This window comes from Staurois parvus, unplaced genomic scaffold (genome assembly GCF_062004578.1).
Source record: "Staurois parvus isolate SC_StPar_1 unplaced genomic scaffold, SC_StPar_1.0 ptg000014l, whole genome shotgun sequence".
Lineage (NCBI taxonomy): Eukaryota > Metazoa > Chordata > Amphibia > Anura > Ranidae > Staurois > Staurois parvus.
Window position 1 is genome coordinate 965,653 of NW_028317810.1, and position 27,404 is coordinate 993,056.

The 27,404-nt window shown below is 41.7% G+C and overlaps 1 protein-coding gene across 1 annotated transcript in view; it reads left to right on the forward strand.

Moving 5' to 3' along the window:
* Positions 1 to 27,404, forward strand: part of IFT81 (intraflagellar transport 81) — a 227,136-nt gene that overhangs the window by 169,103 nt on the left and 30,629 nt on the right. The window contains exons 14-17 of the mRNA XM_089676578.1: positions 7,020 to 7,109; positions 24,129 to 24,215; positions 25,324 to 25,395; positions 25,470 to 25,555. Of these exons, the coding sequence (XP_089532704.1) occupies positions 7,020 to 7,109; positions 24,129 to 24,215; positions 25,324 to 25,395; positions 25,470 to 25,555 (335 nt within the window). The remainder of the gene's footprint in view (positions 1 to 7,019; positions 7,110 to 24,128; positions 24,216 to 25,323; positions 25,396 to 25,469; positions 25,556 to 27,404) is intronic.

The window sequence follows — 27,404 nt, forward strand, 5'->3', positions numbered from 1 at the left end:
CTCCTACAGTGCACGAGACATCATGAGATGAGGAGTTTAGAGCTAAACACTCTACTCGTGCCTAATAATAATTTGACCCAGCATGCATACCATGTGGAGAAATACTGAAGGTACAAATTGCTTCAAATGGACTAAGACAAATTTTGTTAAACGTTTTACCATAGATTTTCAGCTCAACCCAACTGTTTCTAAATTTAGCACAAATAATTATTGTAAATTTGCCTGATAGTGTAACTAAACCAAGGACCCAAATAAATCAAACTGAATTAACACTACCCATGGATGCATTGTCTCTGATAACTAGTAAATGTACATTTTTTGCATTATGTTTATTAAAGATACCAATAAAGAGTTAATATCTTCCCTCCTCTACTTTTCAAACCACTTCTTTTTATAGTAAATGGCACTGCCATCCTACCTACCTGACACATTTAATGTTTCAGGGCCACTCAACTCTCCCCTAACATTACCTCTCACATTCATTACACCCCCAAGTGCGCTGCATTCAAACACTTTACTACTCACCCACTGATATTTGTGACCTCATACACAAATTGTCTCCAAACCTTCTTCTCAGCTTCCCTAGTAGTATTCTCTTCATTCATAATATCTTCTTATGAACACCTACAGGATTTGTATAGAACAGCCTTCATTTTCTGGAATTCTCTGCCTAGCCCTATTGCTGCTGCCTTTAAACCTTTAAACAAGACATGTCAATCTCAAATGAAACAGTGGGTCAAACTGGAGTGGAGTTAATCTTCAAGGGGCTGATATAAGAGCCACACCGCTTTATTTCAGAAAAGGATTATAGCACTTTGGTAATTAATATTACAGTAAACATTGCAACTTATGCTATACCAGAGAAAAAAGCCATGCATCATTTTTAAACTGCTAACCACAAAATGTCATATGGAAGTGTAACTTTTGGGAAGTAAAAAACAACTGGGCCCACTTTCAGTTAATTAATTGAGGACCGCAAAGCAGGAGCAAAAGGGCCACATGTGGCCCTAAAAGAAAAACTCCAGTTGATCATTGCTGCTCTACATAGTCCCTAAAACCCATCTCTTAAACATATATATACAGTATATATATATATTTATATTTCTTTCTATTTCAATCATTCACTACTATGTACCTAACTCAAATTACCTAATTAAATTGCCATCTCTCTTGCCTCTTTTGTTCATTGTTTTCTATTTTCTTACATTGTAAGCTCATACAGGCAGGGTCCTGCTCTCCTTTTGTCTGGAGTCTGTAACTTTAACCTTTCACTTCTTAATACATAGTGCTGCATAATATGTTGGTGCTTTATAAATATGGGATAATAATACATTTCTCATTAAGCCTATCGTTAGAGTCTGAAATGTTAAATTTTTTTCCCAAACAGCCTAACGTCCTTAAACGGGGATGTTTGTAATACACTGTACGTCTGTTTGACCTTGATGAATGAAAGTCTTCTACTCTGCTTTAAGCTATGGATAGATGTCAGAGACTAGTAGGTTTGTAGGTTTGCTTATTTGGACTAGGCATTTCTGTAATCCTCTCCTCTGTCTGAATTAATGGTCTCAAGGCACGAACACTGTAGAGTACAGTGGTAATAGGAATTTGTGAAAAGTCAACACTACTTACAACTTTCTGCTGATAATTGTCTGTGCAGATTGGTTCCTGCTGACTTTAATTGGTCTTATTTAATTTTTACTGTCTTTTTATCATAATTGATTGCTTCTAAACCTTCTGCCAGATAGGATTATATTAATTGTACAGTACAGGACACAGGACTTGCATTCATACTGTGGGTTATATGAGGGGTACCTTCACATGACATTAGCAAAAGCATTTGTTATGGCCATTGCTATGTCGCACTCAAAAAATCCATGAGACTCGATTTTTTGCTAGCGTCCTTAGGTGATGGACCTGTTCAAGGCTGGTGCAAGGATTTTTGTCTACACAAGTGAAGGTGCATTTTGTAATTGGCTGGAAAATCTGATTTTATCACTCCCCATCCTGACATACTAAGGCTGCCTAATCAGCCGTATGTTGGCCCTGGCCCTGGACCTGTTCTCCTCTAGAGAAGTATTTTTCTTTTTAAACCATTCAATGTTTTTTCTCTGATATTTCTATCTGAATCGGAATGCTTATTGCTCTGTGCTGTATAGACGTTTCTGGATTGGTTACCTTTGGTGTGTACCTTGGGGGCCATACCCAGGACCCACTGTGTGGGGCCAGCCCTTAAGGTTTGCTTTGGGCCCTGAATGAGCAGACTTTGGAAAATGATTTATCCAGCCAAAAGTTTGAACCAAGCAACTGAATTGTCCACCCGACAGTGGCAGACAAGGTTTTGCCTGAGGAGTCGTACAGCAAGAGGTTTTCGAAGTAACCTGTGAGATGAATGCCCTTGGTCTGCAGAAGAGTCAGAAGTAAGGCAAGCTCTTTTGTGAACACTTGGGGTGCAGAGGAGAGCCCAAATGGTAGTGATACAAATTGGAAGTTTTGGTCTCCCACAACAAACGGCAGAAAGTGTTGTTGGGAGAGGAGGATGGGAATGTGTAGATAAGCATCTTGTATGTCTACTGATGACAGAAATTCCCCTTGATGAGAGCCTCAAGGACAGTTCTTGTTAATTGCATCCAGAATCCAAAAAAAAATCTGTTTAGATATTTTAACCATTTTCCATCCACCCTATAGCAGGATTACTGCTACAGGGTGGACTCCCTGTGCAAAATCATGTATATATATGTGATCTGCACTCTGGCCGTGTTCGCGGGTGGGGACGTGCGCATGCTAACCTGTCAGTGCCGTGATTCGGTGCAGCACCAATCAGTCAGAAGATTCAGGCCAGTGATATTCGGCCTGAATCTGATTGATCACTGCCCTATCACAGAGCTTCTCTCCCTGGGGCACATTCTTCTCTCTCTTCTGCAATCTTCCGTTTCAGAGAGAGAAGAAAGCAGATCCACGTGAGTCAAAAGCACTACACCTTACAGTAAAAGCGCTGATAGGTCACATTTAACCCCCTAATCGCCCCCCTCCCCCAGTTAAGCCCTTCACTGCCCTGTCACCAGTGTCAGTACAGTGTACAGATTTTTTTTTACTGATCAATGGGGGTGGACTGAAAACTCATGGGGCCTCCGGGCAATAAGAGATAATGGGGCCCCCTGTGTCCCTGCCTACACTCAAGCCACACCCACACAACGCCCCCACCTACATATTGCAGCTCAGCTGCATAGAAGGGGCATTTACATATTTACTTCAGAAGACTGCATGAATGTTCCTGGCTTCTTTCCGTAGAGGCCACTGGTCACTTCCAGGTTTAAAGATGGCTGCCATGTGGGGGAAGTAAGAGAGAGGGTAGTGAGAGAGAGGAGAAGGAGGAGTGAGAGAGGGGGGGTGAGAGAGAGGGGTGTGTTTTAAATTGCGCTTTAAAAAATGGGTGTGGCTTAAAAGGGGTGTGGTTAAATAGTGTCTGAGATGGTTTACATACAGTGCATCCAGAAAGTATTCAGAGCGCTTAACTTTTGCCACATTTTGTTATGTTTACAGCCTTATTCCAAAATGGATCAAATTAAATTTTTTCCTCAACATTCTACAAAATGTGAAAGAAGTTCGTTTTGAAATCTTTGCAATTTATTACAAATAATAAACCAAAAAAAACACATGTACATAAGTATTCACAGCCTTTGCTCAACAGTTTGTTGAAGCAACTTTAGCACCAATTACAGCCTCAAGTAGTGCACAATGTGTTAATATTAAATAGGGAATGTATAGTGTGGAGTGTATGGCGGTGGGTAGTATGTACAGGGAGAGGAATGCGAAGTGTATGGCGGTTGGTAGTATGTTCAGGGAGAGGAGTGCGTAGTGTATGGCGGTTAGTAGTACAGGGAGAGGAGTGTGGAGTGTGTGGCGGTTGGTAGTATATACAGGGAGAGGAGCGCATGGCGGTAGGTAGTATGTACAGGGAGAGGAGTGCGGAGTGTATGGCGGTTGGTAGTATGTTCAGAAAGAGGAGTGTGGAGTTTATGGCGGTGGGTAGTATGTGCAGGATGGTGTCAGTAGGGCAGTGGATGGTGTCAGTAGATCTTTATTGTTATTAATAATTTGTTTTACATTGTTATGTTTTATTGTTTTTATAATTTTTTTCAAAATGCTTTTGGTTGGCTAGTGGATGGTGTCAGTAGAGCAATGGCATGAGTGTTAGAATTTTTTTTATTTGTATTATTTTTTACAATTTATTTTTGTATATTTTTTTTTCACATTGATTTGGGGGGGGGCAGTGGACAGTGTCAGTAGGGAGTGAACAGGGAGCACTAATATATGTTGGGCTGTCATTAGATTGGGATCAATAAACAGAACCTGTACCCCCTTATATCAGGAGGAAAGAAGAAAGAGAGGGAGGGAATGGATGGAGGAGAGGAAGGGAAGGAAGGAAGGAAGTAAAGGAAGGAGGGGAGGGAGGAAGGAAGAAAAGGGATGGAGGGAATGGATGAAGGAAGGATTGAAGGAAGGGGAGGAAAGGAAGAAAGGGGAGGGAAGGAAGGAAGGAAATGGATGGAGTAAGGAAGGAAGAAAGGAAAGGGAGGGAATGGATGGAGGAAGGAAGGAAATGGATACAGAAAGGAAAAAAGGGAAGGGAGGGAGGGAATGACTCATGTGGATGGTTCCTGGCTTACTGGCACATTCAGAATCATCACAGAGCTGCAAGCTGATCTGGACACAATGTGGGGACACATCCTCTTCGGACTGGAGTGTGGGTGGGGACAGGGGGAGGAAGCACAAATCCATGCTCTCTCCTCTGCTCTGCCATTGTTTTGGAGGATGGGTGGAGGGGCAGGGCACTGTCAGAGAAGACGAGGCATCAGAGGCTTGTGGGGGGGGGGGGGCTGAGGAGCACACTGGGTGGGGGCAGAAGGGAAATCCGATGCAGACAGGGATGATTGGTGCAACGGAGGGACAGTTACAAGCACCGATCCCCCTGTATGGCTTTCAATGAAGCACCTGGAAGCCGATTCTCCTCTCCCTCCTGTAGCTTTCAGCTGCTTCATGGAAAGCCATACAGGGAGATCGGTGCTTGTAACTGTACCTCCGCTGCACTGATCATCCCCGACTTTGCGCCTGATACATGTCATCCATGGGTGCAGAGTGTGTGTGGCGAACACCCTGCACCCATGGTTGAATCGCCTCTCAGCTTCCCACCGGCTCCATCACTAGCAGCGTGTACAAGGCACTGCCACTGCCCGGGACCCCGACTCGCTCTGTCACCATATGAAGTGAAAGGTGAACTACTTCCACTAGCTGAGACTGCCGCCTCCTCTGCCCCCACACTGTCACCGGACAGTGAGCCTCTCACGGGGCCCCCTACTGACAACGGGCCCTTCCAGGTAGGATTGGTGAACTTCGGAGTACAGGGCTTGTGACAAAAAGAAGCATTAAGCCTTGGTTTTGAGCTTGATTCTTGGGGATGGTGAAAAGGCCCCTTTCACTGAGTTGAAAAAGAGCTTGAATGGAGTCCAAGGAATCACAAAAAGTGTTTACTCTGAAGGCTAGAGAATCCATGGAGCTGGCAGCTCTTTATTGTAAAGTGCCCTTTTTATTTTTCACAAGGTGTTTTTGAGACCAAAACCTTCCTTCCTATCTAAAGTTTTCTTTTTTTTACACTTCAATGAAGACATTGTTCCTCCTTCCTTTTTCCTGCCCCAAAGCATCCTAGGAAATGGCCCTACATTGCCTGGATATGACCAGAGCTGTCAGGGTCTACCTGGCAGCTACAGCCACAGTTCACAAGTCTCTCTCAGTTCTGCCAGTGGGCCCTCATAGAGGGCATCCTGCTTCCTGCTCCACCATTGCCAGATGAGTTTTCCCTAGGGTTTACATGATTACTGAGAAAGTTCCTCCGTTCCCTATCAGAGCTCATTCCACCAGGGTTGTTGGTGTCTCTTGGGCTTTTCAGCATCAAGCTTCTGCTTTCAAGATTTACAAGGCCCCAATTGGTCCTCTGTGTCCACATTCTTCAAGTTCAACCAGATAGATGTTCAGGCCCTGGCTGATATAAGCTTTGGTAACAAGGCGCTTCAAGCTGCTACGTGTGTGTTTTGTTTGGGTTCTTTAATGTTTGTTTTGTTGTGGGCCTTTGGACAGTCCTGTGTGCTGTGTTGCTGCCCACCTTTCATTTTATTGCTTGGGTACATTCCAAAATACAAGTCCTGTATCACATACTGTATGGTTAAGATAACAGTAATTTTGACTTACCTGTAAATTCCTTAACTTAATAAAGAATTTACACATAAGTCAAACTTCCTGTTTTCAGACTTTCTTAATCTGTGGTTGTGAGCCATCCACAGAATCTGGCTCCCAGGTCTGAGAAGAGACAAATCTCCTATTCATTTTTATAATACTTGTTGTCACACCTGTGCACTGCAGCACAGTTGCCCACATCCATGGTCTGTGTAACAGCATAGTATATAGAAGGTTTTTGAAGGTAAAATTATTTTCTATTTTTAAAGTGCTTTTCAAGCCAAAATCCTAATTTCTAGTTTTGGAAAGAGTGGGGAAATTTTTGTCTCATGTTTTGTTTTTACTGTTATCCAGGATTAGAAATTTACCCTCGCTTCCTGTCTTGCTAATAATGGTTTCACCAGAGTTAAACTGAATGAAAATCTGCAACAGGAACACAGACAATTAAAAATCTAACAGGAGATCTAGCTTTGGAAAGAAAAGCCTTTAGAAACTCTACGAAAGAAAGGCATTTTTTTATTTCTGTCTATAATGCTGTTGGAGAGTTCCCCTTTCCTGTCTGGTGAAACATTGCAAGCAGGAGAGAAAGTTAGTGGAACCTGGGATAGCAGTAAAACCTGACAGGGTTCTAACCCTTTCCAATTCTGTCCAAGAAAGAATGTTTTAGCTGGACATGCATTTTAAATGAGATTGCTGATCTGCAGATGCTGGTTAACCAAATTAATATGAATATTTTTAACACAAGAACATGTATGTGTTTTCATGTTTGTGTATGTTCTTTACTATTTTAGGTAAAGAAGTTGAATACCATGATAGCGGATAAAAAGTCGGCATTGGCCCCTGTTATAAAAGAACTAAGGCCTCTACGTCAACAGTGTCAGGTAAAGTATCTGTTTGTTTGGTTGTGTTTATTGTACAACTCCTTTTTCACAAGGAAAAAAAAACACATGCTGAATGGAGCACAGTGGGTTTTTTAGTAGATTTTTTCCCAAATATCATTCATGCAAATATGAAGTACTGTGTTAATTATATAAACTTAGTTGTACCATGAGTTCTAAAACCTAGCGATCCAATCAAAAAACAAACACCATGTAATAAAAGAGAATTCTATGCTAATATGCCCCTGCCCTAATATCCATAAACTAAACACATACAGTTGTGTCCAAAATTATTCAACCCCCACTGAAATTGAGTGTTTTGGCCAGTTTGACATTGCTTTTGATCATTCAGTCATCTTGCTTACATTTACATTAAAGAGGCACTTGTAGGTCAGACAAATATAACATAACAGTTATAATGAAATAACCACAAATGTCTTTTCTGTGCTCACAGCATTATCAGTTTTATTCAACCCCCAAGTGACATTCAATCTTAGTACTTAGTACAGCATCCTTTTACAGTTATAACAGCTTTTAAACGTGAAGCATAGCTTGACACAAGTGTCTTGCAGCGATCTACGGGTATCTTCGCCCATTCTTCATGGGCAAAGGCCTCCAGTTCAGTCACATTCTTAGGCTTGCGCACTGCAACTGCTTTCTTTAAGTCCCACCAGAGGTTCTCAATCGGATTTAAGTCTGGTGACTGCGATGGCCACTCCAAAATGTTCCAGCCTTTCCTCTGCAACCATGCTCTAGTGGACTTGGAGGTATGCTTGGGATCATTGTCCTGTTGAAAGGTCCAACGTCTCCCAAGCCTCAGGTGTGTGACGGACTGCATCACGTTTCCATCCAATATCTCTTGGTACTGAAGAGAATTCATGGTACCTTGCACACGCTGAAGCTTCCCTGTACCTGCAGAAGCAAAACAGCCCCAAAGCATGATTGACCCTCCACCATGCTTCACAGTAGGCAAGGTGTTCTTTTCATCATAGGCCTTGTTCTTCCTCCTCCAAACATAGCGTTGATCCATGGGCCCAAACAGTTCTAATTTTGTTTCATCAGTCCACAGAACACTATCCCACAACTTTTGTGGTTTGTCCACATGGCTTTTGGCATACTGCAGTCGACTCTTCTTATTCTTTGGAGACAGCAAGGGGGTACGCCTGGGAGTTCTGGCACGGAGGCCTTCATTACGCAGTGTGCGTCTTATTGTCTGGGCTGAAACTTCTGTACCCACATCTGACAAATCTTTTCTCAGTTCCTCAGCAGTCACACGGGGACTTCTCTCCACTCTACGCTTCAGGTAGCGCACAGCAGTCGAAGTCAGCATCTTCTTTCTGCCACGACCAGGTAGCGTTTCAACAGTGCCCTTTGCCTTGAATTTGCGAATGATGCTTCCTAAGGTGTCTCTTGGTATGTTTAACATCTTTGCAATCTTCTTATAGCCATTGCCCTTCCTGTGAAGAGAAATCACCTCTTCTCTTGTCTTCCTGGACCATTCTCTTGCCTTCACCATGTTTGTAACCACACCAGTAAATGTCTAGAAGGAGCTGAGTATCACAGTCATTTTAAAGCTGCCTAATTGGTGCTTATTATGCTTGATTGCTGCTCGGTGACATCCACAGGTGTTTTCAATACCTGATGGAAAGCACCTGTATGAACCTCTGTTCTTCAGAGTGGTAGTCTTTAAGGGGTTGAATAATTGTGGCAATGAAGAAACCACATAAGAACCATTTACTACTGTATTACATAAACAATTGATGTCATTTTAGTTGCATTTGGGTAGTTACAACGTCCTTGTAGGATTTGATTCTGAATACAATTCCAAATGTACACTATAGTCCCTAAACCCCTTTACAGCATTGGGGGTTGAATAATTTTGGACACAACTGTATGTAGCAAGGACTTTCACGGGCACATATACAAAAAATTGCGGTAATGAGAAAATGGTATAGTTAAAAAACAAATTACATCTTCTTTATTAAATATGGATATAAAAACATGCATTGTGACCAATGGGTTTCTTTTGATGTGGATGGAGAAGTGGGTCCTATGATTCAAACTATATGGGCCCTGAATATTTGCTTTTCTGGTACAATGATTTTTATTGAAGTTAAAAGAAAGAACATGTCAAAATGAATGGCTAACAAATAGTTATCAGGCAGGGGACATGAGCAGTAAAGAAAAAATGGTCTAGAGAATCAGTACATACATTTTTAATGTGCTAGACTGAAAACTCCCAGCCAAAAGGGCCAGGGGTAACCACAGTTGACTGGGCCCAAAGGAACGAGGACTGGGCGTAAAGGTGGGGGGAACCTCCATCCACAGAGGGTAGGAAGATCACAATCTGGGTGTGGGGGAGGGAAGGAATAGGGCAAAACAAAGGAGGAGGGAGTGCAAGGTAGTAACGTGAGGGGTAAGAGGGTTGAAAGGGGAAAGGAAGGGGAGAAGAAGCAGGGCGAAACTAGGGAAAGAGAAGAGATCCTGCAGGCTGGAGAACATCATATTAACCAGGGGCACCCACACTAGCCAGGTGCAGGGTTGGGAGAACATATGACCACCAAGAGCCCCAAATCTTGAGGAATTTGGAATGAGAGTCCTGGAGAATAGGGGTCATCGTCTCTTGGATCATTAGGGTGGTCAGAATGCTGTTCACCTCCGTGATCCGGACTGAGGGTTTCTTCCAAGCCCTGGCTATAGCCCATTTGGCAGCTAAAAAAAGTAATGTGGCCAATTTCTGCTGCTATGAAAAGAGACGCAGGATTGGGAAGTGAAGAAGCTCCTGACTCTTACTTTTAATCTACATATATACATCAGCTAATGGCCCTGTTACATGTGCAGTATTCATAAAGGGGACATACAAACTGAGTCTATTTGGCGGCATTTTTTCCCTTGTAGTTGTTGTTTGCTGGCTGTGGATTGTAGGGGGATACCATTCTATATCATGGAGACGATAATCCATACAGATTGTAAATCTGTTTCACTGAGTTTGGCTGTAATGATAAAAACATAATCGTATACAGTACTGTCAACATGTGGTCCTGAAGAAAACAGGTGTTCGAATGCGTTCAGTCTTTACATGTGGATTCTGTCATCTTCTAATAAGAATTAAGTATAACTGAGATATGAGCTGTGCTCCTGATGGATATCGTATGGATACAAGGTCGCCCTCCTCAAGAAGGCACATGTACATGCCTGTCTGAAGTTTGCCAATGAACATCTAAATGATTCAAAAAAGGATTAGGAGAAAGTGCTGTGGTCAGATGAGGCCAAAATTGAGCTCTTTGGCATTCACTCGACTTGCCATGTTTAAAAAATGCTGACTATGACCCTAAGAACACCATCCTTAGAGTCAACCACGGAGGTGGAAACATTACGCTTTGGGGCTGTTTTTCTGCTAAAGGTACAGGCCGACTTTGCCACATTGAGGGGCCAATGGATAGGGCCATATATTGTAAAATCTTGGATGAGAACCTTCTTCCCTCAGCCAGAACACTGAAGATGGGTCGTGGATGAGTCTTCTGGCATGACAGTGACCCAAAACATACTGCCAAGGCAACAAAGGAGTGGCACAAGAAGAAGCACATTAAGGTAATGGAGTTGCCTAGCCAGTCTCCAGACCTTAATCCTATAGAAAATTTATGGAGGGAAATGAAACTACAAGTTGCCAAGCGACAGCCAAGAAACCTTAAAGATTTAGAGAAGATCTGTAAAAAAAGAGTGTACTAAAATCCCTCCTGAGATGTGTGCAAATCTGGTAACCAAATACAAGAAACATCTTACCTCTATGCTTGCCAACAAGGTTTTCTCCACCAAGTACAAAGTCATGTTTTGCTTGGGGATCAAATACTTATTTTTCTCACTGAAATACAGCTCAATTTTTAACATTTGTATCATGTGTTTTTTTATGGATTTATGGTTGATATTCCGTCTCTATCATTTAAAATACACCTATGATAAAAATGAATGACCCTTCATTTCTTTGTAAGTGGGCAAACCTACAATATCTGCAGGGGATCAAATAATTATTTATCCCACTGTATGTCCCCCGAAATGTCCCTACCACATATGTATTTGTTTAGTTTACAAATTAAGAAACAAACAAGGGGATTAAACCAGACTCGCGATGTGCAAAAATAGGGACTACAGCTGGAGTGTTTTTTTTTGTTTTTTTTATTGAACGGTAGTGGAAGCCCTTCAGTGTACACTCTAACTGTGCTCATCTCAGTGACATATACATCTCTGCAATTCTCTTATACTCACATGATCAGCCAACTTCTTCCTGTGAACTGTGGGTAAAACCACAGGAGTTCAGGAATTCTAATACGATCAGGTTATACTGCCACCCACAGGAAGTTGAAAGCCAGCCCACATATAACCCCTCTTCTACACAGTATGCCTCTTGTTTTTGCTAATGTCCTGAGAGGTTGGACATTGGGCTTTGCATTTCCAAACCAGTGTGTACTGTGTCAGCCAGCCGCAGAGCACTTTCAGGGTCGAGTGCCATGACACAGCCTCTGGTGTGACCCAGTCTCTGTAGACTAACATAGTGAGTAAGGCTGCTCAGGCTGAAGCATGGGTACTACTTCAGATGGTACTGTTGGGCACCATTTTAAACTTCACTTCGCCGTCATCTTAAAGTACTGTATATGCGAACCCTTACCTTGTAGAATAACCCACTCAGTTTAAAATAGAAATGCAAGACAATACCTTTCTGTATATATAAAAAAAAATACCTTTATTTCATTTTGTATTAGTGATCACATCACTTCTGTTCTTAGATGCATAAGGAACTTAGGTTGGTGGTGGTGGGTGGAAACTCCTTGTGATGATGGGGGGTTGCAGTAGAAGGTTGACTAAAGCACAGACACAGTCCTGTAGAAAATGTAGAGACAGAAATACACTATGACAAGCTTGGCAGGGGGCATGTCAGCAGAAGGCAGAGAAACAGCAGTACACTGATCTTTCTGGTGAAGTGCTGTGCAAGAGGAGTTACCAGAAGTCTGCCCACTAGAGTGCAGGCAGGTTTTGCTCCCAATTAGAATGCAAAAAAGCTAATTGACATTGCTGGGATGTATGTGCTTCCATGCCTAGCTTGATTAGTTTAAAATAGAAAAGCAGGGGACTAGCAGGATCACCAGGTATATCACACAAAGGAAGCAATGCAAAGAGAACAGGATACTTTTTAATACAGGTACAAGGTAACACAGACACATATATGAAACATGACATGTTGGGGTAACATACATTTTTAACTCCGTAACGGGTAAGGCTGTGGAAACTTAATTCTGACATTATGCGCAAGGTAGAATGTTGCTCTTTCCAAGCACTTTCTCCTGTCATTTAACCTGGAAGGAGCACTGGCTTCCTGCTGCTCATGTAGAAACACATGGATCACCTCTGGAAGGTCTTGCTTTACTTTTGCCCTAGTTGTCCTCTGCTAAGCAGTGCAACATGTCTTCTCAAAAATGCACAGAGAACAGTTCCATTGCAACAAGTGACCTCAGCCTACACTATCTCATACTGGTTGAGGGGATGTTTATATAGTATATTTTGTCATCCCCGGCAGAGTCTAGCTCTGACCTTTCTGGGCCCCCAACTCAAACCATGACCGAGACCCTGTTGACCATCTCTGATTCAGATTTGACATAGTCTTCACCTAGAAAGGTTATTTTTGTGCCATTTTCAGATGATTCAGGTGTATAAGAGGTTGTTTTTAACTAAGCATCTAAACTTGTTTCAGGATGTTGTTTATTCACATATGTATGGCACTTTGGCTAAGTGACTAGAATGCAGATAATACATCCAAGAAACATCCAACTCAGTTTTCCTTTGAGGGATGTCACCTCTTGGGATTTGCACACTTGCCTCAATGCCTTTGAGGCAAGGAAGAAATGACCCCTTTCTCCTATACTTTTTCAGCAGTAGTTGTACTGTAAGTAGGCAGTCTGAGACTACCTCCCATTCAAGACATAGGGCTCAAAGTTGCAGGTCCTTTAACTCCTCAGCCTTCTGCCTAAAGGTGCAACCTACTTGTTTAAGTACGGGAGAGACAACCAGATGATCCCTTTGGATCCCAGATATTGCTTTACTATATCTGCCTGGGGATGAAGCAGTATCTTCAAGTCACCCTTGGGGTACCTTATGATACAGTATGGTAGGTTTCCACACTCTGGACGTCTGTCTAATTCACTACCAGAACAGACACTTTTTACTGCTTTGGAGGATTCTTCTGTATGGTTGTGTGCTTAAGTACTACTGGTCATTTTACTCCATGAAGGTTTGGGAACTTCCCCATTGACAGTGCTGAGTATGTATCTGTTGTCCATACTGCTCCTCCTGCTCTCAATTCTTTGTCTTCCAGATCACCTCAGCTGAGGCATGAGGATTTAGCTCCAGTTTGTTTCATGCTTTTCTGTTTGGCAAGAAGTATCTGTTGCTGGATGGCGCGATATCAGGCCACAAGTGGATAAAGCCTGGTTCTTGCTACAAGTACCTCATGTTGAGGATGGTATACTGTATATGAAGAGACCTCTGTGAGACCTGACCACCAGTACTTGTGTCCTTCATTTACAGTTGATCTGCAGATTTTTGAGGAAAATTCTTCTGTTTCCTTCCTCCCTCCCTCCCTCCCTCCCTCATATGTCCAGTGTCATTCCATCTGATGGGGAGGTTTTCTCCTCATCTACAGTAGCTTGTTTCAGAAGTTGGTTTCTCCAGATACCTCTGAAATGCCTAGCCCCTCTAAAATGTATTGGGTCTGTCAGTGGATGTTGCCTACCCCTCAGTCGGGACTGCTTTTGAATGTCCTGGCTGTATTAGACTTCCTGAAGTCTTGGTTCACTCAGTGAAAGAGAAAGAAAAAACGTACTGTATATTTTTTTTCTTTGCGTCCATTAAGGAAAAGCGGGCCCTTTCCCTCTGTGATAATTGGCTCTATGTATTGCTTACTCACAAAACTGGGGCATTCGTGCTAGAGGAGAGATTATACAGAAGATGGCTATAAAATCTTTTTGCCAGTGTCCCAAATTCCAGTAGGTGGTAGTATACCCCGAGTGCAATAGAATCCATGTAACTGCAGTCCTTGTTTTTTCTGTGGTGTTACATGGCCTAGCACAGAATATGAATTGGGGGGAATCAGTGGACTCTGTACTGGCTCAAAGCAACTTCCTTGCTCCTTATGTTCTTTACTAAGATAGACCAGATATTCCAGGGACAGAGCACCAGTCTCACAGCTACCCCTGCGGGTAGGGTTTTCTCATTTGTATTCACAGTGCATGTGTATCTTTTATCCCTGTGATCTATCTTCAGCACTAGCTATACACAGAAAAACAACTTCTATCCTTTTTAATCTTAAGCCCTGCCCCTTCTGACACTAAGCCTGCACTTTTCACTGGCATTTCACAGTTGAGTGACAGGAGCACGGCTTGGTTGTAGGAAGGGGCATGCTTAATATCGACTTGGAGGAAAGTCAAGGCTATCTATAAAAAAAAAACACTGGTACTTTGCGTACATTTCAGCTCTGTTGCTACCTTGGGTTTTTTTTTGGCCATTTCAAATTCACTACAATTTAAACAATTGTTAGTGAAGAGAATGTCAGTATTCCTAGTGTTAGTATAACCTTCATGATTTTAATGTGATTTGATTATGTTTCTGTTACTGTTGTGAGGTAAATATGTGCACTTGTCTGCATTGTTATACTTTTGAAATGTTCACATTTTTTTTTACCACCAATTTTTTTTTTTAATTCCTAATTATTATATATAATCATATTATTATCATAGCTCTGTAATTAAGCTTTAGCTATTAAAGCAGAGTGTCATAGAAGTCCTCACATAGAACCTCACACGTCTAAAGTCTAACTTGTAAAAAGTATATAAACAACTGCTGACAATGGTTACTTACCATTTGAGTATAATTTTATAACTCGCATTATAAAAAAAAAAGGATCTGCTTAAATCTAAGTGGGCAGTGCAGACACTTGTTTCCTTGTGTTTTAATAAACTTGCTCAAGTCACTTGAAGCGTTCTGGACTTTCCTTTTTCCAGTAGAAAAGTATAGAAATCTTTTTTTAACCTGTTGATATCATGGTACATTAATTTCCAGTACAAATAGAATTTTTAACATTCTCCTAAGTTTTTATTTTATTGTACTATTATTATTAAAGTGGAACTTTACTGTAAAAGAATACATTTGCAAGCAGGAAAGTTTTTCACTTATCCTGGAGAGGGGTTTTAACGCCTGTGTCAATCAGGATGTCCAAAGATACCAAACTAGGAAAAAGACCAGGACAAGATGTTAGTACTGGCGAGGAATTCACCACTCTGAATTGTCTCTTAACAAGCCTCAGTGGATTAAAAATGCACATGCAATTTAGTGCATACAATCACAATATAATGTTCTTTTTTTTTTAATGGCAAAGATGAGGGAAGATATCGTGTCAAGTAAATAGATACCAAATATGGCTGGTTTAAAAAAGTATGCGCTTATGAAATGGAGGCCTGTAGAAGTGATCAGGTGACCCAGATAACATCAGCAACAAAGCCCACAGCTCCGAGGTGTGGGACAAATCCTTGCCCGTCAAAGGGTTAAACCACATAAAGAAATGCTGATCATTATGCATACCTCTAGCAGTGTTATATGATTTGTCCCAATACCTGTAACTGTCACTTGCGGACAGCTTCACCTGCATGTAAATGTGCAGAAATATATAAATATAGTGAAAGCATGCAAAATAAAAAAGGAAATTAAATACTGCATACTATCAATACAGGTGTTAACCCCTTACAGTAGTCAGAATATAATATTCTTCACTGTAATGGCCTTACACAATCCCTGTGAGCAGTAGCAGTAGTCAGACAAGTGAGATGTAAACGAAAATCAGGATCTATGGGGCTAACATAATTGTTTATTTAAAATCTAAAGCAGTATGGCAGGTGTAAATAGCAGAGATCTTTTCCCTTGCTAATACAGCTGGATGGACCTACCCTGTATTATTATATTTTTATTATTATACAGGATTTATATAGCGCCAATGGTTTACTCAGTGCTTTACATTATAGTGGGAGACAATACAGTAACAATACAGTTCATTACAAGAGGGAATTGAGGGCCCTGCTCCTTGGAGCTTACAATCTAGGAGGGAGGGGTGAGTGGTACAATAGATAAAAACTGTGGGGGATGGAGTGTTTGGAAGAGTAGAGGATTCCAGTATTAGCTGAGGGCAGGATAGGCTTCCCTGAAGAGATAGGTTTTCAGTGATCGCCTAAAGGTAAGTAGAGTAGGTGATAGTCTGATAGATTGGGGTAGGGCGTTCCAGAGGATGGGTGACACCCTGGAGAAGTCTTGGAGACGAGCATGGGAGGAGGAGATAAGGGAGCTAGAGAGTAGGAGGTCTTGCGAGGAGCAGAATGTACGGTTTGGGTGATATTTAGAGCTAAGATCAGATATGTAAATTGGGGCAGTGTTGTGGATGGCTTTGTATGTCATAGTTAGTGTTTTGAATTTTATCCATTTGGCAACTGGGAGCCAGTGGAGAGGGGTGGCAGATACAGAACGGTTAGTGAGGTGGATGAGTCTGGCAGCAGCGTTCACGATAGACTGAAGGGGGGATAGCCTGCAATGAGGTAGGCCAATGAGGAGGGAGTTACAATAGTCGAGGCGTGATGTGACAAGGGAGTGAATAAGTTGCTTAGTGGTTTCCGGGGTTAGGAATGTTCGTATCTCTGTATTTCTTTTTGAGAAAAAATGATCTACCTTTATGTAAACTAGACACAATTACAGCGCAGATTTATCAGCACTTAATGCAGTTTTTGGCATCTGTTTAGTTTTTAAAAAAACACCAGTTCTATTAGTTGTTTTGGGGCATATCCAGCTCTATCTAAATGAAAGCAGAATGTTTTATCAAAATTTTGAAAATACACATTTGTAAGTTACTTAAAAGATTTTAACATAACTAACTTCTTCCAATTATTCTGAATTATTGTTAATTATTAAAATAGTTATCTAAATATATTAGATAAGCATAAATGACTCTGCATTTTTACATAATTATTGAAAGGAATGCGTATCGTAGTGACTTCCTAATATGAGTGAAATTATTGCTACAGTTTTACATGAACTGAATAGGAATTTTTGCATTTAAAGTGGTGGAAGCTTTAAATGGATATATAAATGATTGGAATATGTTTTATTTTAGGTATTATGGTCAAGACTAAAAAAACAATTATGATCCTTTTGTGAGGAAATTTGAGGAAAATGTGAATTATTGCATATGTAATTTTTTTCCAGACAACATGTAAATATATTTGGTTCCACTCTTCAGCCAGCAGCTGGAGCCCTGTTTTTATCTGGATGCACTGATGTAGCTTTACTGATGTACACAGAAGTTAGTGAGTGTCAGACACCGCCTGGCGGTATCTCTAGCAGCCCACAGCACGGGGTTCCTCAGGGCGTGGGGTCTAAGTCCCAATCTGCTTATTCACCAGGGCCCCTGATGGTGGGGATGGACTTGGAGCAGACTGAGACCAGGTCGCGACCCCTGAGTACGTCCGGCAGTGGTAGAGGGTACCAACAGAGGTATGCGGGGAATAGAGCCTGATGTGAAGAGGCTGGCAGGCCTGGCAGCAGGGACTGATCCCTGTGGGATGGATGGATGGACGGTCAGAGTAAGGTAAGGCGTAGTCAGGCAGACCGGGTCAGCAACGTGCGGGCAGCGAGGTACCAGAGGAGCAGACAGAGAATGGTCAGGGTCATGAGCCAGGTTCAGCAAGTAACGGGCAGGTAGGTACCAGAGGAGCAGGCAGAAGAGTGGTCAGGTCAAGCCAGGGGTCAAGCAGGAGACTATCAGCAGGGTCAGGATCAAGCAGAGGTCGGCAACAGGAAGCTTCACTAATCAGATCACAGGAACAGATAACAAGACCAAGCGGCAATGCACATACCTTCTGTCCCGTTTAAATAGCACGCCCTGCGCTGTCATTAGTGCCAGGCGCGTGTCCGCGATCGCGAGTGCGCATGTGCGGCCGTTGCTGTTGCCGCGATCGCCCAGGTCCCGCTACCTGCCGGCTAGAGCGCGTTGGTGTTCTGCGCATGCGCCGCTCGGTGTATCGCTGCAGAACACCGGATCCCTGACAGTGAGTTATCAGAGCATTAACCTATCTCTTATTAGATGATTAAGTACAATGTTTTGTCCAGAAAATAGGGAGCTGCAATACAAGCAGCATCTGCTATGTTGTCTTTTTAGATAAGCCGTAGTACTTTGGGAATCTTTCGTTGTGTAGTAAATATTTAAAGCAGTGGTTCTTAACCTTTTTGGAGGTACTGAACCCCACCAGTTTCATATGCGCATTCACCGAACCCTTCTTAATTGGAAAAATAAAATATGATTTTTAAAATTCAAAACATAGGTATATATTTATACATAGGTGCACAAAATGAACAAAACCATTAAGAACAAAGAACAAAACCATTAAAACATGATTTTCACACAAAAACAAAATAATGAATATTTACCGCAAATCAGTGTGACTTCTGCTGTTGTCTTTCAGAGACCAGTTCAGAAATGCGCGGCATTACCTTGGCAAGTGCCACTCTCATGTCATTTTCGCAACAAAGTCTGTTCCTTTTCTTCGTCTGTATGTCCAGCATCCTCGAAAAGGATTGCTCGCAAAGATATGTTGTAACAAACGGTATGAAAATTCATCCCCCATAGTAATTCATCCCCCATATAGTAATTCATCCCCCATATAGTAATTCATCCCCCATAGTAATTCATCCCCCATATAGTAATTCATCCCCCATATAGTAATTCATCCCTCATATAGTAATTCATCCCCCATATAGTAATTCATCCCCCATAGTAATTCATCCCCCCATATAGTAATTCATCCCCCCTATAGTAATTCCTTCCCCATATAGTAATTCATCCCCATATAGTAATTCATCCCCCATAGTAATTCATCCCCCATATAGTAATTCATCCCCCATATAGTAATTCATCCCCCATAGTAATACATCCCCCATAGTAATTCATCCCCCATATAGTAATTCATCCCCCATATAGTAATTCATCCCCCATATAGTAATACATCCCCCATATAGTAATTCATCCCCCATATAGTAATTCATCCCCCATATAGTAATTCATCCCCCATATAGTAATTCATCCCCCCTATAGTAATTCATTCCCCATATTAATTCATCCCCCATATTAAGTCCCCAAGTCCCCCGTGTCAATTCACTTACCTTTGCTCCGCGCGTTCCTCTCGCTGTATTCCCGCGCCGTTCCGGTCTTCAGGGCGGACTGTGAGAGGAGCCTAGCTCCTTTCACGTTTGTCACGCTGCCCCGCCTACACACATCCTGACAGCCAATCACTGGCTATCAGGATGTGAGTGGCAGCGAGACTGGCCAATCATTGCATTTGAGTCCCTGCCGCCCGAGAGGAGGGAGGGGAGCGGGCGCCCGGCACACAAGAGCCGCGGCTTGCCGACCACTGGGCATGTCATCACAAATCGTATGAGTCGGGTGTGGGTCACCTCCGCCGAACCCCCGAGACTGACTCACCGAACCCCTGGGGTTCGATCGAACCCAGGTTAAGAACCACTGATTTAAAGAGATGAAACACAGATATAAAATAATAATTAAAAAATCTATAAACCTGAAACAAAACATCAAAAGTAGAACTGACTCAAATCAATTATAGTTTCCCTTTAAAGGATAGATGCATTATGAGCAATAAAATACCCAGATGTATCTATTATTATTATTTACTAATAAAATACCCAGATCTATCTCCCCGCTCCCCAGCTCACCCCCTCAATCTCCTCACGTATCACAGATCTACTAAGCGACATCAGCATGGCTGTCACATGACTACCTTAAACTCAATCTTTCCAAAACCGAGCTTGTAATATTTCCTCCTCCCTGATCCCCCACTCACAACTTTACCATTAAGATCAACAGCACAACCATTGGTCCTTCCCCTCATGCCAGGGTGCTAGGCGTAATCCTAGACTCTGACCTCTCCTTTGGGCTCCACATCCACTCACTGGCTAAATCCTGCCGCCTCAACCTCCGGAACATTTCCAAAATCCGCCCCTTTCTGACCAATGACACCACAAAACAACTTATCCATGCCTTGGTTATATCCCTCCTTGTTTACTGCAACTCCCCCCTCACTGGTCTACCGTTACACAGGCTATCCCCCCTTCAGTCTATTATGAATGCTGCTGCTAGACTCATACACCTTACCAACCGATCAGCGACTGCTGTCCCTCTCTGCCAATCCCTTCACTGGCTTCCACTAGCCCAACATATAAAATTCAAAATACTAACCACAGCTTACAAAGCCATCCATAACACTGCCCCTAGCTACATCACCAACCTCATCCGCAGATACCGCCCAAATCGCCCACTCCGCTCCTCCCAAGATATCTTCCTCTCTAGCTCCCTCATCACCTCCTGCCATGCTCGCCTCCAGGACTTCTCCAGAGCCTCTTCCATCCTCTGAAACTCCCTACCACAGCATGTCAGGTCAGCCCCCACCCTGTCTGCCTTTAGGCAATCTTTGAAAACTCACTTCTTCAGGGAAGCCTACCCCACCTCCACCTAAGAACTGTACTTGAATCACCTCCACCAGATCATCCCCCGCAGCTATCACCTTTTGTATCACCTCCCCCTTACTTTACATTGTAAGCTCCACGAGCAGGGCCCTCATATTCCTTCTGTACTGAATTGTATTGTAATTGTATTGTCTGCCTTATATTGTAAAGCACTGTGCAAACTGTTGGCGCTATATAAATCCTGTATAATAATAATAATAATAATAATAATAAAATCCTGACAAATGCACAATTAAAATACACTATATTGCCAAAAGTATTTGGATGCCTCCCTTTACACACACATGAACTTTAATGGCATCCCAGTCTTAGTCCATAGGGTTCAATATTGATTTGGCCCACCCTTTGCAGCTATAACAGCTTCAACAGTTCTGAGAAGGCTGTCCACAAGGTTTAGAAGTGTGTGGGAATGTTTGATTATTCTTCCGGAAGCGTATTTTGTGAGGTGTTCTTTCGGGTCAAGGTCCGGACTCTATGCAGGCCAGTCAGGTTCCTCCACCCCAAACTGACTCATCCATGTCTTTATGGACCTTGCTTTGTGCACTGGTCCACAGTCATGTTGGAACAGGAAGGGGCCATCCCCAAACTGTTCCCACAAAGTTGAGAGCATGAAATTGTCCAAAATGTCTTGGTATGCTGACGCCTTAAGAGTTCCCTTCACTGGAACTAAGGGACCAAGCCCTACCCCTGAGAAACAACCCCACACCAGAATTTCCCCTCCACCAAACTTTACACTTGCCTCAATGCAGTCAGGCAAGTACTGTTCTCCTGGGAATCGACAAACCGAGACACGCCCATCAGATTGCCAGACAGGGAAGCGTGATTCATCACTCCAGAGAACATGTCTCCGCTGCTCTAGAGTCCAGTGGCGGCATACTTAACACCGCTGCATCCAACACTTTGCATTGCACTTGGTGATGTAAGGCTTGGATGCGGTTGTTCGACAATAGAAACCCATTCCATGAAGCTCTTTACGCACTGTTGTGCTAATCTGAAAGCCACGCAAAGTTTGGAGGTCTTTAGCTATTGACTTTGCAGACAGTTGGCGACTTCTGCACACTGTGAGCTTCAGCATGCGCTGACCCAGCTCTGTCATTTTAAATGGCCTACCACTTCATGGCTGAGTTGCTGTTGTTCCCAGTTGCTTTGACTATGTTATATACCAATAACAGTTGACCGGGAATATTTAGTAGCAAGGAAATTTCACGGATGGACTCATTGCACAGGTGGCAACCTATCACGATACCATGCTTGAATTCACTGAGCTCCTGAGAGTGACCCATTCTTTCACAAATGTTTGTAGAAGCAGTCTGCATGCCTAGGTGCTTCATTTTATACACCTGTGGCCATGGAGGTGATTGGAACACCTGAATCCAATGATTTGGAGGGGTGTCCCAATACTTTTGGCATTATAGTATATCTCAGAGAAGTCCCTTCCAAAATGTGTCACTTGACTTACAAATGTGGAGAAAAACCTAGTGGGAAGGAAGGGAGAGCATCATACTGCCATTGCTGAATTAATACTTGCAAAGCTAATTTATTGAGATCAGATAGCAACAACTGTGGAATTGTGGCTGTTGGTCTGAGTGACATGGTTACAATATTGGGATAGAACATAATATTGCACAAAGTGGCATTGCACTGTTGTGTAGTTATTCTGTTTTTAACTTGGATTGGTGGTACTTACCTTGTATCTGAGTTGAGAATGTGCAGGTCAGGTATACTGCCTAGGTGCTTGATTTTATACATCTGTAGCCATGGAGGTGACTGAAACACCTCAATCCAATGATTTGGAGGAGTGTCCCAATACTTTTAGCAGTATAGTGTACATATGCCAGGGCCAAATGATTTGCCAGTTTGACCAGGCAGTCCTGATAGTTAATCAACCCTGCAAAATGTGATGACCTCACTTTCTTTTACTGCCAATAATAATTCAGTTTGGTCACCACCTGGCCCTGAGTTTGTTATCAGACAATGAAGAAGCAGCAGCAGCACTCTTAACTTTTCCCAACACCTAACCTCTAACATGAGATCTTAACTCATAACCTCCCCCAACATCTAACCCTGTAACCCAGGCTTTAGAGAAGGATCCTTGTTCTCTGTGTGGAAGCAGTGGTGGTTCTCTGCAGATGCCTCACACACACTCTGCTCAGTCGGACCTATAGGTCTTGAATCAAGAAAGTTCATGTTCCTTACTAAACATAGGAGATCTAGCTCTAAATCTTCAGGGGACATGTCAGACCACTGCACTGCTTACATACAGGGAGCAAGCTTCCTTCTCTGCAGCATGCTGTCCGGCGTTCAGGCTTTTTTTTTAATAGGGTTGAGGCAGAAATAGGACTAACTGTAGGACTTTAAACACCTTTTGTTTTGATGAACCTTGTATTTGTTTAGCTGATTTAAATTAAAAGTTCATTTGAGTTTAATGTTGACCGCTGCTCAAGGTAGAGAGACTCCCAATCTCCGAGCACAACTCCTCCTGTAGGTGCTAGCCCAGCTCGTGTACTGCACTCCAAACAATCCACTATATGAACCAAGATAAAACCTATACAGACACTGGAAATACAGAGGGGGACTGGCAGGTAAACACGTTTCACGCTAAAGACAGCTCTTATTCATTATCCAAATTTATTTGAGTTTAACCACTTCAATACTGGAAAAAAACATAGAAAAGAAAATTAATGCAGCCACATTATCTAATGATAAGCTGCAATATATTACAATTTTGGTTTTGGGTTTACTACCACTTTAAGTTACTTAAGGAAACTTGAGTCTGCTCTGCCCACAATAATCATGTTCAAACTTTTTATTTCTAGACCAGCTTAGAAAATGAAAGAACAGACCGGATTGGTACATTAAAACAGACCTATTGTTACCCACATTCCACAGATGAACCCCAGTAATCAGAATTGTGCAGGTGTAAGCAGAAACTATCATGTGTCAGTACTCAAGTGTCTCCACTGCCTCCACTTTGTGTTGATGAATAAGTACCCTATAATAAATAGTCATTAATCGCAATTAAAATCTTGCAATTAGGTGACATATCTATCAAAAGTGTAATCACAGCTTGTGTGTTTGGCAGATAGAGCGATGTTATTCATTTGGAATACAACATGTTGGACTTCTCAGCAATAGTCACTGTTTTGCAGAAAACTGGTGCAATGGTTTATTATGCTGTGGGTTTTTAGCCATATGTCAGTCTGAGGCATCAGACAGCACCCATGTCCCCCCTTCCCCAGCCATGTGTGAAAGTGGAATGATACACATCTGCTAAGTTTAAGTATGCGACACTCTGTGTGCCAAGATGACAGGCTCAGGCCGCTGACTGACAGGAACTCTCTGTGCCATGTGCTGAGGTATCACACTACTTGCTGACATGAATCTTTGCCCTTTTCACATTAGGAGCTGACCCAAGAGCACGATGAAAAGAAAACACAATACGACAGCTGTGCGGCTGGCCTGGAAAGTAACTGCTCCAAGCTAGAGCAGGTATAATTTTGTTTAAATAATTCCAATAAACAGGGTCCCTCTTTGCCCTGAAAGCATGTGCAGCCCTTTTAACTTGTACATAAAGATGTGGTTTGAGAATCCCATCAGTGAACTATTTAAAAGCTGAGTATGTGTGGATCATAGCGTTCTTTATTTTCATGTTTCTTTCTAGTCACTGGCTTTATTTAAAGCTGAGACAAATCTAGTTTTGAATGGCTGGTTGTGAATTGAATCTCTCATTAGCTTTTAATTTATCCTGAGATCTCCATCTTCCCACCAGAGTTCTCAGTTCTTCCTCTCTGCTAGGGCCATTACTAATGAAAATATTAGTGCCTTGCTTCATTCAGAATCTAGAATAAAGGAAGAATCTATCGGTGATTGTGGGACATCACAGTCTGACCTAGATGCAAGCTACCGCATTGAGATTTTATCACTGGTGCTTCAGAGATAGTATATCAAATTAAATGACCGAACCCATAGTTTTCCTCCCAAAACTAGAAATATATTTGTAGATATTCTATACCGTTATATAATTTGTAACATTAAATATAAAGTGGAAAATACTTGGTAGCATAGTAACCCAGAGCAGTCAATTAGAGGACAGATGATGGCAGTATAGTCACCCTAATAAAAGTTATTTCTATGTGGATACAATTGATTTATACTCCTACTACTTTATTTCTGAAATTCAAAAGTTAGAAAATAAGTTTTTCAATAGTTCAGGTATTGTCATGTATGCATGAACAAAGCACAATGGCAAATCATCTGTTTTCATAGTACTTGTATGATTTTAAATAAAAAGAACTTACAGTGCTATCTGGCAACTACTGTGTGTTATAAAACTTTAAAGCTACCCTGCATACTAAATGTCGCCTGGATTCCAGAGAGAAGGTTTTCACAGAACTACGTATTAAAAATCTGCATTCATTTTAGAAGCCTTTGGAAAAGCCTGCTAAATCTGGATGCATTAAAATGAAGGACTTTAACACAGATCCCTAGATAGCTTTAGCATGTCACCAACTGAACTGCTTTCATGGAGTAGTGTTTTACTTCAGTGGTCCACTGCACTATATTTTTATTTCTAACCCTCACTAATATTCTATCGTAGGAAGTCCGAGGTCTTCTGGAGGAGTGCAGTCAAGCAGAGAGTCAATATCATTACATAAACTTGATGAAAAAGGTTAGAAAGTGGCTGCTTATAAAACATTTTTTTGTGATCATGGACACATGTAGTTACCCTGTATTGTTTATTAGATTGCTGAAGTACAGATACAACGGGCAGCAGATGAGATGAAGGCCTATGTCTCTCCAGATGCTCTGGAAAGGAAGAAAGCTCTCAGGTTTGTTTACTCAACCCTCTTCATATTTTGGTTTTGGATACCTAAATGGATGGATCACCATATACAAGGTCGTACTATTAATGTGCATTTGATACAGGTTTCCCTAACATGTTTAAAATTGAGTCTTCTAGCTTAGCAGTGTAAATATTTATTGAGATTAAATCCCTTTGTACATTAATAATAATGGTAGCCTGGGATTTGTTCTATAGCTAAAAACCCTAAATAGGTTCTAGCATGGATGGGCTAATTTAAGCTGGCCATAGACGGTTCTAATCTTGGCCGGTTCAGTAGGGACGACCAAGATTCAAACCGTGTATGGGCAGGCTGAATGTACCCAAGTTGTTCAATCAACTTGGGTACAACCAGCCTATCAGATTTTACATGCTGTTATAGTCGCTAGAAGTAATAACTTTGTTCTCCCGGCAGGGGCAGCTCTCCCCACCCGCCCGCTAGGAGAACACAATGGCTCAATGACTCCGTGAGAGGGATTCCCCCATCAACACTGACTGTGTTGATGGGGAAATCGAGCGATTTTCTTTCTTGCAGCCCGTGGTTACAGGAAAGAAAATCGCTCCATTTATGGCCTAGCTTAAGACCATGACTTTTTAGATGTTTCTGTCAGGAAGATCTCCCTATCACAATTCTCCACTCTGTTTCTGTCCACATGAGAGATTGGAGTGTCTCCTCAGTCTTTGTGTGTTCCAGTTGATACTGCTGCATTTTCTGTAATGTTATAATAAATAAAAATGTGGGAACCTCTCATGATGGCCAGAGCAGGGGTGCAGTCCCAAGAAACCAAGCACAGAGAATTCAGCATTACAGTCCCTGAGAGATGTATGAAATCATCAGATGGTTTTAGTCTTCAGCATCTATCATAAATCACAGAAGAATAGTTGTGAGTGCACTGGCTATTTAAACTATGAAGCGTAACTATAGAAGTATTTTTTTTATTTCTGTGTCTCATTTCCTAATAATTTTTATTCTCAATTCGTGTTCCCTTTTATTATGTTAAAGGTTTACTGAAGACCACATAAAAGACAATTTCACATAGTTATCAAGATTAAAATTGATCTAATTTCTAATGTGACTTCAAATTTTCCATTATAAAAATGCATCCATCATGTGAGCACTGACAGACTGTGAACTGTGTATTTTGGTATCTAAATTTAGAACATTTTTGAATCTATGAGGCATTCTTTCCGCGGTCAGAATTATAAATAGTAATACAAGAAATCTAAATAATACCACAACAGATTGTCCCAAGTACTTGTTCCACAGTCATACTATACAACATAGATCTTCCTAGTGTTAATGAAATAGAGGCTAAAAATGTGTAAGGGTTGTGGATATAATGGACAGTATATGGAATGATTCACAGTTGTAAATGAAAGTAATAATTCATATGGGAAACATGAATGGGGAGGTGGCTGAGAACCTTGACCTCTGTACCAAAATACTGTGGAACTTAATTGTAATAAACACAAACAGTGTAAATATTACCATTAACAACCTGTACAATTCCAGTTAAAATTGTAATTATGCATATTATCAAGAAGTCTAAAGCCTGATTGTGTGCGGTGTTGGGCAGCACTGTGTTTCATCTTCCTGATTTTAAATATTTAGATCACTGTGTGTTTCATATTATTTTAATCTTTTTTTGAACAGTAAGTACACTTTCTGTAATCCTCCTACCTAGCTCCCTTGACCTACAGTTAAAGCGGCATTAAACCAAAAAGAAAACCTTTATTATTTAGCAGTTTACCAATTCTTAGATGTGGAGACTACTTTCATTTTCTTATTATGCTTTCTTTCTTTTATTTTCACCTAGTAATCTAGCCAGTAAGTCTGT